This window comes from Ailuropoda melanoleuca, chromosome 4 (assembly GCF_002007445.2).
Source record: "Ailuropoda melanoleuca isolate Jingjing chromosome 4, ASM200744v2, whole genome shotgun sequence".
Taxonomy (NCBI): domain Eukaryota; kingdom Metazoa; phylum Chordata; class Mammalia; order Carnivora; family Ursidae; genus Ailuropoda; species Ailuropoda melanoleuca.
The window spans coordinates 1,396,791-1,410,705 of record NC_048221.1 but is presented as its reverse complement, the minus strand read 5'-3'; the positions used below and the strand labels follow the sequence as shown (position 1 = coordinate 1,410,705).

At 51.7% G+C, this 13,915-nt stretch overlaps 1 protein-coding gene across 1 annotated transcript in view; it reads right to left on the bottom strand.

Moving 5' to 3' along the window:
- DOT1L (DOT1 like histone lysine methyltransferase) overlaps nucleotides 1-8,779 on the bottom strand; it is a 50,307-nt gene extending 41,528 nt beyond the window's left edge. Inside the window, exons 1-2 of the mRNA XM_019806611.2 lie at nucleotides 8,651-8,779; nucleotides 3-77 (exon numbers count right to left, since the gene is read on the bottom strand). Coding sequence (XP_019662170.2) covers nucleotides 3-40 — 38 coding nt within the window. The 5' untranslated portion in view covers nucleotides 41-77; nucleotides 8,651-8,779. The remainder of the gene's footprint in view (nucleotides 1-2; nucleotides 78-8,650) is intronic.
- Nucleotides 8,780-13,915: the final 5,136 nt, after the last annotated feature.

Genomic DNA, 13,915 nt, shown 5'->3' with positions numbered 1-13,915 from the left:
ACCTTTTGGTGTCGTAGTCGATGAGAACATAATTCTCCATCGCAAGCTTGAGGTCCGGGATCTCTTCACAGACCCATCTGAAACACAAACGCAAAATCAACAGTGAAAACTAGTCTCCACGCTCTATTTTTTACTCTCAACTGTCTTAAACACTGTTAACTTCCAAACGTTTAAAAAAAAATCCTCTCTATTCGACTCAAAATGCGCAAGAGAAAAGGGACGCATTACTTCAGAACAAACCTCGCGAGGCCGTGGCTGACACTGTGACTCACGCGGTCTGCAGAGGTCCCGCCAGCGTCGGCTCCTGGGGGCCAACGGGGCTTGGAGCTGAGGAAACCAACCCGCTCCAGGCAGGGAGTGTGGAATCCACTGTGCCCTGGGAGCCAGCGGCAAGTGCCGCTCCACGAGTCACCCAAGCCCAAGACAAGGGGGCTGCTTCCACAAACACGCAGCAAGAACCAGAGACGGAGGGGAGCCCACGGAGGAAAGGGACAGAAAAACACACCAGCCGATCCCAAGGCGTAACCCTTGCAGGGTCCTGCTGCAACCTCGAGAAAAAGCCAGGGGAGAGGGGTTGATGCTACACATCTTCGAGAGAAAACCCGGGACGCTATGCAAAACATCCCGCCGAGAGATCGGACAACTCAGAGGAAATGAACCAATTCCTAGAAAGAACAGATAAGGGAAACGGACGCCAGACGAAAGGGACCATCTAGGCAGCCCGGGCCCCACTCAAGACCTCGATTCTCTGATCAAGCACCTTCCCACAAAGAGCCCTCCAGGTCTAGCTGGCCTCACTGGGGAATTCCGCCAGACACATTTAAGGAGGGATGACACCGATCGCTTTCAGTTTTACGAGGCCAGCGTTACCCTGAGGCCAAAACCAGAGGGAGACAGAGCCTTGGAAAGACAAAGTCGGTATAAAACAGGCAATCTATCCACCAATATCCCCCATGAACACACACAAAAACCCTCTAAAAACACTAGTAAACTGAAGTCAGCAATACACGTTATCAGGTGGAGTTTATGGCAAGAATGAATCACTGTCCTTCACCTCATTACTAAAATAAAGGATAAAAAGGAGTACAGTCACTCAACAGATACAGAAGCCAAACCCAAGCCCCAAGCAGGATGAAAACCCCGGAGGAAGCAACAGGTGGAAAGGGGCGTGAGGTGGGGCAGGGCCTGCACACCCACTGTCTCTGCTGTGCCTGTGGGCTCCCAGCCAGCTCCGCTCTGTGGGGACGGGAGTTCTCCTGGAGGAGGGAAGGCCACCCTGTGCTGTCCCTGTGTCCTCAAGCCAGACTCCCTTGCCAGAGCAGGAAGCAGCTTCCTCCATCGTGCCCTGCCGGCCCCCAAACACACAGACACACACGGCGGCTCTCCTGCCCCCGACTCCGCGGTCCCTCCCCACGAGACCCCCTCCACACTCACAGTCACCAGGGCCAGCTGGGCATGCCCACCTCCAAGTACCAACCTCCCCAAGGGTCCCTCTAATGCATCTGAGCTCCCCCCACCCTCCCTCCTCCTGAGTACGTGTTTACAGTAAACTCTGCTCAGCAGCACACGGGACAGGAGGGTACAGGTCCTGCAGATGCTGCCAGACCGCGGGCACAAGACTGAGCGATGCCAGAAGGGTAGGGACAGGTGAGGACACCGGCCACCACACTTCTCCTCAACACTCTACCACAGTCCCTGGCCAGCACCACGTGGTAAGAAAAGTAAGTGAACAGTATAAAGACCAGAAAAGAAGCAAAACATCTCCGTTCACAGACACACAATTTAATACACAGGCTGTCCTAAGGAATTTACGTAGAAGCTTCTAGAACTTATGTGAATTGAGCAAGGTCACAAGACATGAGGTCAATGAACAAAAATGAGCTATGTTTGTATAAACCAGCAACAAAGAATTTTTAAACGAATTTTTTAAATTCCATTTAAAATATCAGTAAAGCATAAATACTTACGGATAATTTTTTAAATTATTTACTTGAGAGAAAGAGAGAGAGAGACAGAACGTGAGCGTGGGGGAGGAGCAGAGAAGGAGAGAGAGAATCTTTTTTTTTTTTAAGATTTTATTTATTTATTTGACAGAGAGAGAGAGACAGCAAGAGAAGGAACACAGGCAAGGGGAGTATGAGAGGGAGAAGCAGGCTCCTGCCAAGCAGGGAGCCCGATGTTGGGCCTGATCCCAGGACCCTGGGACCATGACCTGAGCCAAAGGCAGACACTTAACGGCTGAGCCACCCATGCGCCCCATGAGCCACCGAGGCACCCCGAGAGAGAGAATCTTAAACAGGCTCCATGCACAGCATGGAGCCCAACCCAGGGCACAACTTCAAGACCCTGAGATCATGACCTGAGCCAAAATCAAGGGTCACTTAACAAACAGACTGAGCCACCCAGGCGCCCCTTTAGTGATAATTTTAATGAAAGATTTGCAACACCTCTGTAGTGAAAACAGCAAAACATTGCTGAGAAAAACCAAAGACGAAAGAAAGCAAGGGAAGCTATGTTCATGGAACAGGAGACTCAACGTCGTTAAAATGGCCCTACTCCCCGGACTGAACTGCCAACTAGAAGTAATTCCTAGAACGAGCTCATTAGGCTTTCTCAGAAACAGACAACCTGATTCTAAAACTGACATTCAAAGATTGCAAACCTAGCCTAAATAATCTTCAAAAAGAACACTGTTAAAAGATGTAACTGCCTTACTTTGAGACCCTCCTGGTCTACAGTAACCAGGAGAACGTGGTGCTGGCGGAGAGACAAAGAGACCGATCAATGACCCGGCGCACAGGACAGACGGAGGCTAACATTTAAGCGGCTTTTGATAAAAGCACCAAGACAACCTGATGGGGGAAAACAAAGTCTTTTTAATTAATCTTGATCCCTACAAATATAAACCCCCAGCTGACATACACAAACACCCACTCACAACTGACGTTAAACCCACACCCAAAAGCTGAAACCACAGGGCTTCTTAAAGAAAACAGAGAGAATACCTTTGTGACTCGGGGCAGGCAAAGATTTCCTGGACATGGCCCAGAGGAGGAACCGCCAAAAACGAACTGATACACTAAAGACTTCCACTAGTGAAGGTGCCATTAAAACCGCAATTAGCCGCACTACACGCAATACAGTACCTCACGGGGCACTCACAACCACACTATGTCAAGAACGCTCACAACTCAGCAAGGAGAAGACAAACAACACAATCTCAAAAAAACAGCACACACTGGTCTCCAATAAAACCAGAGCTCCTCAGAGACGCAGTGGATTCGCAGATCTGGAACATGGGAAATTCAAGACGACTCTTGGAGCACCCCTCGTTCTAGAAAGTGAGGATACGCTCGGGAAGGCAGGGGCACGCCAAAGGGACAGGGCACACACTGAGAGGGCCCCAACCGGCCAGCACAGGAACAGCGTGAGTGAGGAAACAGCAGTCGTGAGTTATGGTTCAAGGAATGAAGTAAACACGTTATGAGAGGACAGCTCTCTCTTACAGAAGAGCTCCAGTCAATAACTACGGAGAGAATGAGGAAAGAAACTCACCTTTATCAGAACGCAGCAGTCACCCGTTGTGGCAGGTGAGAGCCACCTCTGGATGCTAAAATGAGCAGCCAAAGTCCAAGGAGAAACGGCATGTTTGCATGGTGTCCAAGGATCTCCCCCAAGGTATTTATTAATTAAAAGGGGAAAAGCAGTGACTATACATCAGAGAAACGTCACCAGAGCAAGACAAAATTACAGGCCATGTGCCTCTTCCTGCACTGAGAGCTCTTACCACAAACAGATACTTTTTGTCAAACGCTTTTCTGCACCTACTCCCTGTCATTCAGAAGCAGACCGCGGACGTTGTGTTAGTTCATTCATAAGTACTCCAGCACTCATCTGTAAACGTTATGGGCTTCTTCTTTTAACAAGACCACAATGCCATGGTCACACCGAGGGAAACCAGCATCAGGGAGAGCAGGCCATTTCCTCACACTCACACAGGGCGTCTATGGAAACCGACAGCGTTTACGACTCCTACACAGACTTGTACTGAGGGTCCGAGCCAATGCAGGAAAGCCAAGGAAAAGGAACAAAATCATGAAGACTGAAATGAGGAAGTAGAACTGTCCCTACTCACAGATGACACATGTATTTCTACAGCAAATCCTAAGAAATCTATAAGTCAGCTACTAGAATCGATAAATTGAGCAACAGGTCGTGGCTAATGTACGAACATCAACTGCATTTTTATTAGCAGCAGGCGACTGGAAAATAAGACGACACCGAACCCCATCTACAGTAGTGCCGGAAGCCCGACCGTCCGGGAATAAACAGAACAAAAGGTGCCCAAGACCCACACTGAAATAACAGCACTGCTGAAAGAAATGCAGAAAGATGTATACCATGTTCATGGATTCAAAGACCCAGTATTGGAAGCCTCAGTGGCAAACCTCTCCAAATGACCTATTGATTTAATGTAATTCCTTTTTTTAATACTTTTTTTTAAAGATTTTTATTTATTTATTCGATAGAGATAGAGACAGCCAGCGAGAGAGGGAACACAAGCAGGGGGAGTAGGAGAGGAAGAAGCAGGCTCATAGTGGAAGAGCCTGATGTGGGGCTCGATCCCATAACGCCGGGATCACGCCCTGAGCCGAAGGCAGAAGCTTAACCGCTGTGCCACCCAGGCGCCCCTGATTTAATGTAATTCCTAACAAAATTATGCAAAAATCAACAAGCTGACTCTAAAATGTATATGGAAATACAAAGGAGATGGAATAACCAGCAATATTTATTGTCATTATTATTATTTTTTAAGTAGGCTCCACACCCAGCATGGAGCCCAACATGGGGCCTGAACTCACAAGCCTGAGATCCAGACCTGAGCTGAGACACAGAGTCGGACGTTTAACCTACTGAGCCGCCCATACGCCCACCAAAGCAATAGTTTAAAAGAACAAAGGTGGAGAGGCGCCTGGGTGGCTCAGTCGTTAAGCGTCTGCCTTCGGCTAGGGGCGTGGTCCCGGTGTTCCGGGATCGAGTCCCACATCGGGTTCCTACGCGGGGAGCCTGCTTCTTCCTCTCCCACTCCCCTGCTGTGTTCCCTCTCTTGCTGGCTGTCTCTATCTGTCAAATAAATAAATAAATAAATCTTTAAAAAAAAAATAAAAGAACAAAGGTGGAGAACTCACTCTGCTCAACTGTAACACTTACTCTACAGCTGAAGTAACCAAGGTTCTCTTTGGTGAAAGGATACAGACAGGGGTCAGTGGAACAGAACCAAACCTAGAAATAAACCAACTCCCACATTGTCAACTGACTTTTGACAAAGGTGACATGGACATTCCATACAGAAAGGACAGTCTCATTAACAAATGGTGCTGGAACTAGTGGACGTCTACATGTGAAACAATCAACTTCAACTCACACCTTTGTGCCATACATAAAAATTGACTCAAATGGATGAAACAACTTAAAACAAAACCTAAACCCTAAAACTTCTAGAAAGCATAGAAGAAAACCCCTGTGACCTCAGATTTGGCAAATATTTCTTAGGAAGCGAAAAACACAAATTATAAAAGAAAAATGTGGACAAACTGGACTTTCATTAAAATTTAAGCTATCCGCTCTTCAAAAGACACTGTTAAGAATATGAAGAGGAGGGGCGCCTGGGTGGCACAGCGGTTAAGCGTCTGCCTTCGGCTCAGGGCGTGATCCTGGCGTTCTGGGATCGAGCCCCACATCAGGCTCCTCCGCTATGAGCCTGCTTCTTCCTCTCCCACTCCCCCTGCTTGTGTTCCCTCTCTCTCTGGCTGTCTCTATCTCTGTCAAATAAATAAATAAAATCTTTAAAAAAAAAAAAAAAGAATATGAAGAGGTAGGTATGCCTGGGTGGCTTAGTCAGTGAAGCGTCTGCCTTGGCTCAGGTCATAATCTCAGGGTTCTGGGATCGAGTCCCGCAATGGGCTCCCTGCTCAGTGGGGAGCCTGCTTCTCTCTCTGCCTGCGGCTCCCCCTGTTTGTGCTCTCTTGCTCTCTCTCTCTCTCTGATAAATAAAATCTTAAAAAAAAAAAAAAGATTATGAAGAGGTAAGCCACAGACTGAAAGAAAAGATTTGCAAAATACGCATCTGATACAAGACTGGTAACGAGGACATGTATAGAACACTTAAAATTCAATGGTAAAATCAATTCTTAAAAACAAGCAAAAGATGGTGACCATCATTAGTTATTAGGAAAAGCAAATCGAAATCACAGTGAGATACCACTACACAGCTCCGATTAGCCCAGCAAAACCACACCATGTCAACAGCACATGCTGGTGTGCTGGGGAGCCACGGAATGTTCCCACACTGTCTGCAGGGTACAAAACAGGATGGTCCCTTTGGAAAACACCTGGGTAGTTCCTCGTCAAGTAAGTTGCCATAAAACCCGGCAGTCCCACTCCTGGGTATTTACCCAAAAGAAATAAAAGACATGTCTACAAAAAAGCCCCATATGAATGTTCGTAACAGCTTTAACTATCATCTCCAAAGTCGAAAGCAGCCCAAACGTGGCCATCATATGGTAGAATGAACAAACTATAGTCTGTCCTACAACGGAACACTCCTCAGTAACGAAGAGGAAAACTGACTGATACAACAGGAAGAATCTCAAAATCACGTGCTGGCTGAAAGTCAGGAAAAAAAAGGACATCCCGAACGAGTCCACGTAGGTAAAGTTCTAGAACAGGAGAAGTAACCTGCAGTGGCAGGAAGTGGGTTGGCCCTGCCTGGGGACAGCGGTGGAGGGCAAGCAGGTCACAGAGGACACGAGGGGACTGGTGCAGCTGATGGAGACATCTACTACTGTGGCTGCCTCACACACGCGGGCACACACCTACATCAGCTGGAGCGTGCACCTTACCTGCATGTGGTTTCTCGTACGGCCATTGTATCTCGATTGCATTTTTATTTTTATTTTATTTTTTTTAAAGATTTTATTTATTTATTCATTCGACAGAGATAGAGACAGCCAGCGAGAGAGGGAACACAAGCAGGGGGAGTGGGAGAGGAAGAAGCAGGCTCATAGCAGAGGAGCCTGATGTGGGGCTCGATCCCATAACGCCGGGATCACGCCCTGAGCCGAAGGCAGACGCTTAACCGCTGTGCCACCCAGGCGCCCCCGATTGCATTTTTAAAAAATACAAATATGGCAAAGACTAAAGGTGACACCTGAGTAGTGACAAGCCGGGCACCATGAGGCTGGGCAGTGGGTACGCGGGCCCCGGACACCCTCTGTCTACCACTGCATCTGCTGGACAGTCTCCGTCATAGGAAGTAAAACAAGAGAAAGAGCAAGAGGAGGTAACTGACCGTCTTGCCAGGGAACAGAGCCTGTCTGCAGGGACAAAGAGGAAGAAGGTGACATCGTGTTGCGACCCAGGACATGACGATCGGGCCTGTAAATGGGCAGCCCCGGGAGAAGACGAGGCCTCGGCGGACAAAGGGCTGGCTCGGCAGCTGCAGCGCGGATGCTGACCCCCAGCCTCGCAGGGACAAGCGCCCTACTCCGCGGATGAGAAACAGGCGCAGAGGCCACTGGGGCACATGCCAGGCCACCTGACTCAGAGCCCTCCCTGTGAACCACGACACTCCCACTTCCTAACCAGCAGCCTTCTTTAAAAATGACACAAATCAAACTAAGACAACTAGTTAACACTACGATTGCTTTCAGGCCTCCCTGCAACACCGGCACACGTTATTTCACTTAAAACCACTTAGAACCAACCAAACAGGCTCGGGCAGCTGGAGTGCCCGGGTTCGTTGCCCAGCCGCGCGGCAGGGAAAGGACTCCCATCACAGCTGGCCCTCCCAGCCTGGCTGTCTCACAAGGCACCACCAGCCCAGCCCTCCCTCTGGCCACTGCACGTTCCTGCAGACATCACGGCAGGGGCCCAGGTGGTAGCTACACGGTTAAGGATTTTGAGGAAAAACACAGCAACAGAGGCCAAAGCCACACAAACACACGACCAGCTTTACTGCAGATGCTCAACGAAGAACAGGGTTGGGGTCCCTGACCACACACTGTACAGCAAGAAGCAGGTACAGAATGGCGCCCAGCAGCCACCCCCGGCACCGGGAGGTCCCTCCAGACCCCACGCCAGCATGGGAGAAGACCCATTAGAAACAGAGGGGTAGGCAGCCTTCCTGTGGGTTCTGTCAAGGTCGCCGCCCGGTGGGGGAGGGGCGCTCTTCTCCGCACACTCAGGGAACAAGCTAGCGAAAGGCTGTCCAGGGTCCTGAGAGAAGGAGCCATCCGTGGGAAGGCTGAGTCAGCACCAAATCCAAGGGGGAGGAGAAAGAAGCAAGGTGGTGAGGGGAGGTGGGGGAGCCCCCGGAATCCTGCCAGCTCGGGATTTCCCTCCCTTTCCACAGGAAGATCCAAGGCTCAGAGAAGCCCCAAGACCTGATCGGGGCCACATGGGGATGAGCTAGACTCCTCCGACCAAGCTGTCACTGCTTCTCAAGCCTTCTTGAGGTGCTCACCGTGAGAGCCACGCAGGGAAAAGCGGGGTCAAAGGGCAGACCGTAAGCCCAGAGGGCACAGGCGGAACGGCCTGCATGGGGGCCCACCCTGTGAGGCCCCGCCCACCCGGCAGGTGCCACACTCACCGGATGGTCTCGATGATTTCATGAGCAGCATCGTGGTGTTTGTCCTGAAAGACAAAGGGACAGGGTTTACACCCTCCAGTGATGCAGGGTGCGGGGCCCCGGCCCAGGGCGTGAGGTGCTGCTCTGGGACCCCTGCCCACGCGGGACACACCACCCTTGGGGAAGACCTGCTCCTGCAGCACTCCCTTCCCAGGAGGCAGTGGGGCAGGGGCCTGGGATGGAGTCTTTGCCCTGACCCTCCTCTCCCCACCCCTCACCCACCGCTCTGCTGACTCCTCACCCGCCCCCGCCAGCCACTCCTGCGGGCTGGAAGCCACAGGCCTGGCTCTGACTTACTGAACCTCTCCAGGCCTCTGTTTCCCCATCTGTAAAATGGGGGAAATACCAGTAACACAGCCATGGGGAAAACGCACACGGCCATCCTCCTGCCAGAGCACAGGCACCCCCTAACCCCACAGTTGATCACGGCGGGTCCCCACGGTGCGCACTGCATGGGAGCTCGCTGCTGCTCCTTCCTCACAGAGGAGGCTGAGGGCTCACTCCAGGCCTCTCACTGGGGTCTGGGCAGCCAACTGACCCCAGACTTTGCAGAAACCAGAACCAGACATGTTGAGGGGCCCTTCTCCGCCCCGTCCCACTGTGGCGAGCACTGAGCCTGCAGCACCACGGAGAGGGAGTATATACACACCCGCTGTTACAACAGATGCCTGGGGCAAAAACCCGGTGTCAAGCAATTCCAAGTACCCGTGTGCCCCATGCCCCACCCTTGTTTCCGCAGGGACAGCTCCGTGAGGACGGAATTCTCACAGAATGGGGCTCGCCTGCTTCCCACACACAACTCAATGGCTTTTCAGTACTTCCAGAGTTGTGCAAGCAATGCACTAGTTCCAGAACGTTCTCGTCACCCCATAAAGACCCCGTCCCCATTAGCTGTCACTCCCCCGCCCCTGGCAAACACTAATGCACTTTCTGTCTCTGTGGGCTTGCCTGTTTCTGCACATTTCACGTGAATGGAATCACACATTGTGTGGCATTTTGTACTTTCTTTTTTTTTTTTTAAAGATTTTATTTATTTATTTGACAGAGATAGAGACAGCCAGCGAGAAAGGGAACACAAGCAGGGGGAGTGGGAGAGGAAGAAGCAGCCTCCCAGCAGAGGAGCCTGATGTGGGGCTCGATCCCATAACGCCGGGATCACGCCCTGAGCCGAAGGCAGAGGCTTAACCGCTGTGCCACCCAGGCGCCCCGGCATTTTGTACTTTCTTAAGGCAAATGAAGAGCCAACCTTTCAGTGTTCTTAATAATCTTCTCCAACCGATGAAGGACCAAATGACACACATCACTCGCAGTCCTGTTATTCGGATGTGGCGGAGGCGGGGGGCAAGAAGGAAGGCAGGCAGCCCAGCGGCCCCAACCGAGGGGAACCTGACCAGCAGCGTCAGCACGCTGCCGACTCAGAAACTTGGGGCGGGGACCGCTAATGGGGACCAGCGGCCCCAAGACCTCCTAGTAAATGTCAGAAGACACCTGAGGCAGCTCTGCTGGGCAGGTGAAGACAGCTTTAGCTCAACTTCAAAAGGTCTCAAAAAACAATGGGAACTGGCCGCAAGGACAGCCTCTTCGCAGGCCACGGGCACAGCTGTCCTGAGGCCTAGCACTACCTGACCCCTGCGTTCTGGGGAAGGCACATGGAGCCGGTGGACACCCCTGGCCTCTGACACGGGAGCCCCGGCTTTGTCGGCGGGCCATGCCAGCCTGCGCAATACCCTCTGGGCCCCAAGTAAGCGGGAACACACCCATGCGCTCTGATTCCCCGGGAGGGTGGACGGGAGTGAGGAGCTGGGTGACACCCACAAGGAAAGAGCTTCTCTGCTCATTCAGTCTCGTCTTCTTCACACCTCCTGGTGCATCAAACACAGAGCTCCTCTTACCTGAGCACCAGAGGAACCCAGACTGCTACCTTCAGAGTCCCCACAAACTCCTTGTGGGCATTCCCGCGTTATTTCGCAAGAGTGTCAGGAACAAGGAGGAAGCCGCGATTCCTGCTGCTGGACCGCTCGCCCAGGAGCCCACACGGCGAAAGACCACTGTGCCCGCGTGCGGTGCAATCCTCCACGTGGCTCGCCTGGAGGTGTCCAGGCCCATCACCGTGTGGGCCTGTCCGCTCAGCCCTTGGCCTCTAGGTCCACACGACCCTCTAGGTCCACACCCGCCATGCGGGCACCAGTGAGGTGGAAGGTCCGACAGCAACAGCAGTGGGCAGCACCCGCGGAGCTCGGGAGATAGTGTGACACATGCAGGGGAGTGTGTGACACAACCACTGGGCTCAGGTGGTGCCAAGCCCTCCGTGTGCATGGCCAGCTGTCCAATGTGCAGATGGAGAAGTTGAGCGCCAACCTGCCCCAAGTGCCTCTCACAAGGCAGCGGTGGCACCCGGAGCACGGCCAGGAGACACGGCAGCACCCACCGCTTCAGTGAGAAAAGTGCAGGGTGGAGGGCAGGGCCCTTTCCCAGATAATCACGTAAGTAAGCTACACTTCATCAGAATGAGACAACGATGCTTCCAAGGACAGCATCAAGAAAGCTGAAAAGACAAACCACAGAATGAGAGAAAAACTGTGCAAGTCATTGCCGAGGAACAGCGTCTGTATCTGTCACAGGCACACCTTACTGGCCTGCACTGCGCAGAGAAGGGCGCTTGTCCAAGCTGAGGGCTGTGGCCACCCGGGGATGAGCGCCTCTCTCTGCACCGTGTTTCCCACGGCGTTGGCTCCCTGGGTGTCTGTGTCCCACTTTGGTAATTCTCGCGATATTTTAAACTTCATCGTTACTATACTTGCTACGGCAATCTGTGATCAGTGATTCTGTCTCACTGAAAGCTCAGATGACAGCATTTTTAGCAAAGTGTTTTTTCTTTACGGAATGTACACTTTTTTTTTTTTAGACATCACGCTACTGCACACTTAACAGACTAGGGTACAGCATAAATCTAACTTTTACATAACTGGGAAACCAAGTGATTCACACGAGTCATTTTACTGAGACATTTTACTGCAGTGGCCTGGAACCAAACCCAGAGGACCCCCAATGCGTGCCTGCGCATATAGAGAACTCGAACAACTCAAAATAAAAAGACAAATGAGGCCGCCACATCATGAGTTGACATGGTCACTGCTACAGAGAAAATACTCCAATGGCCAGCCAATAAGACCAATAAGGGAATGAAAAGACACTCCACCACCTGAGCCATGAAAGGACACAAATCAAAACCACAAGGACGGCTAGAGTCCACACGATGGACACTGAGTGTTGGGGTGGGGAAATAAGAGCCTTCACACGTGGCCGATGGGCATGTAAAATGGTCCAGCCACTTTGGAAAGCAGTCTGGACGTTCCTCAAATGTTTAAGAGAAATTTCCACATGGTCCAGCAAATTCCACCCCTAAGTATACACCCAAAAGAAACATCACACATCCACACGAAAATCTGTGCACACACATTCACAGCGGCAGCATTCCTAATAGCCAAAAAGTAGAAACACCCCAAGTGTCCACTGACAGATGAACAGATAAACACAACCTGTCTCCCACACACGGGAACATCACTCAGCCACAAACGGGAGCAAGGCACCCACACGCGCTGCCCTAGGGACGGACCCCAAGTCCACGACGCTCAGGGAGGGAACCAGACACAGAAGGCCACACGGTGTGTGAGTCCACCTGTGTGACACGTCCAGAACAGGCTCCTCCACGGATGGGAAAGGGGTTCACAGGGGCTGGGGAGGGGGTGGGGAGTGACTGCTGATGGAGACAGAGTTTCTTTGGGGTAATGGAAGGTTCTGGAATTGATAGTAGTGATGATTGCACAACTCAGTGAATATTGCACACTCCAAATGGGTGAGTTATTTGGTATGTGAATTACGCTTCAAAAAAGCTGTTAACAACAAAAACATCCACAGAAGTAATGCCGCCTATCATTAAAAGCACCCCCCACAGCAACAAGAAATACTGAGTTTGTAAGACACTCACACAATGAGCCTACTCTCTTGCTGTTCCACAACATTTAATGAAACCCAGATTCACGGTATTGGCGGGAGCTCATCTGACTCCTGTACTGACTGACCCTGAAAAGCAGAGAAGACACCACACTGTGTCACAGTGCCTACAGAAGGACCATCACACTCACACGGCACAAGGACAAGTAGCTACAGAGGTGATGAAGGAAGTTAGTCTGGACCTTTCCACCAGATCTCTCTCTCTCTCTCTCTCTCTCAGATCACTTGCTCTAGGGAAGCCAGTGGCCGGGTCACGAGCAGCCCCACGGAGAGGCTTGGGCAGTGAGGAGGAGCTGAGGCCTCCCTTCCACCCACAGCCCCGTGAGGGCGCATGAACGGCTCCTCCCACCCCGGTCCAGCCTTCAGACGAGGCAGCCCTGGCTGGCCGATGTGCTGACCACAACCTCATGAGAGACCCCGAGCCAGGACCACCCGGCTACGTCTGCTCCTGGATGCCCAACCACAGAAACCATGAGAAAATAAATGTGTGCTGCTTTCAGCTGCTAAGTTGCAGGGGGAGGGGAATTTGTTAGGCAGCCACAGCTAACTGATACAGATTTTGTGTTAAGGCTGATAAGCCAGTCAGGGAGCACTGCCCCTGAGAAAAAGTTCTACGGTAACAGGACTGGATGGTGACTCTAGAAACGCCCCTGACCACAAGGGTCTGACTCAAGTCAGCACCACAGTTACAAGACGAGCTGCACAGCCCTGTGAAGCTCCTCCTGAGGGCAGGGCGGGGGCAAGCACACCCGGACAGTGGCCCTGGGCAGCCCTGAGCAGCTGCGGTGCGGCAGGCACGTGCAGATGCGGGGCTCACAAACCCCTCCCCCGTCCTTACAGGAACCCGCACGGTGGCCAGGCTGACTCCTCTCACGCCAGATCCACAGACCTGGAAAGGCAGCAGTGCCTGGAATTTGATCTCATCTTGTGAGAAGATGAAATCCAGTTTCCAGTGCTTTAAAAGCAGAAAAAAGGAAGAAAAAAGTTTACAACTGGGCCTCCAAAGGTCTCAGAATGATCCTTTCAGAGACTGGCCAGCTGCCACCAGTGGCCCTGAGATGTGTAATTTAAGATGTGCTGATCACCATAAATGATTCAGAAACTCCGACTTCGTGGATACGGCCTCTCCTTACCGCTCCACAGGCCTTCAGGAGAAAGATGCCAGAAGCCACCGGAAGGTTAGACTGAGAACAGCCCCTAGGAAGCCTGGAT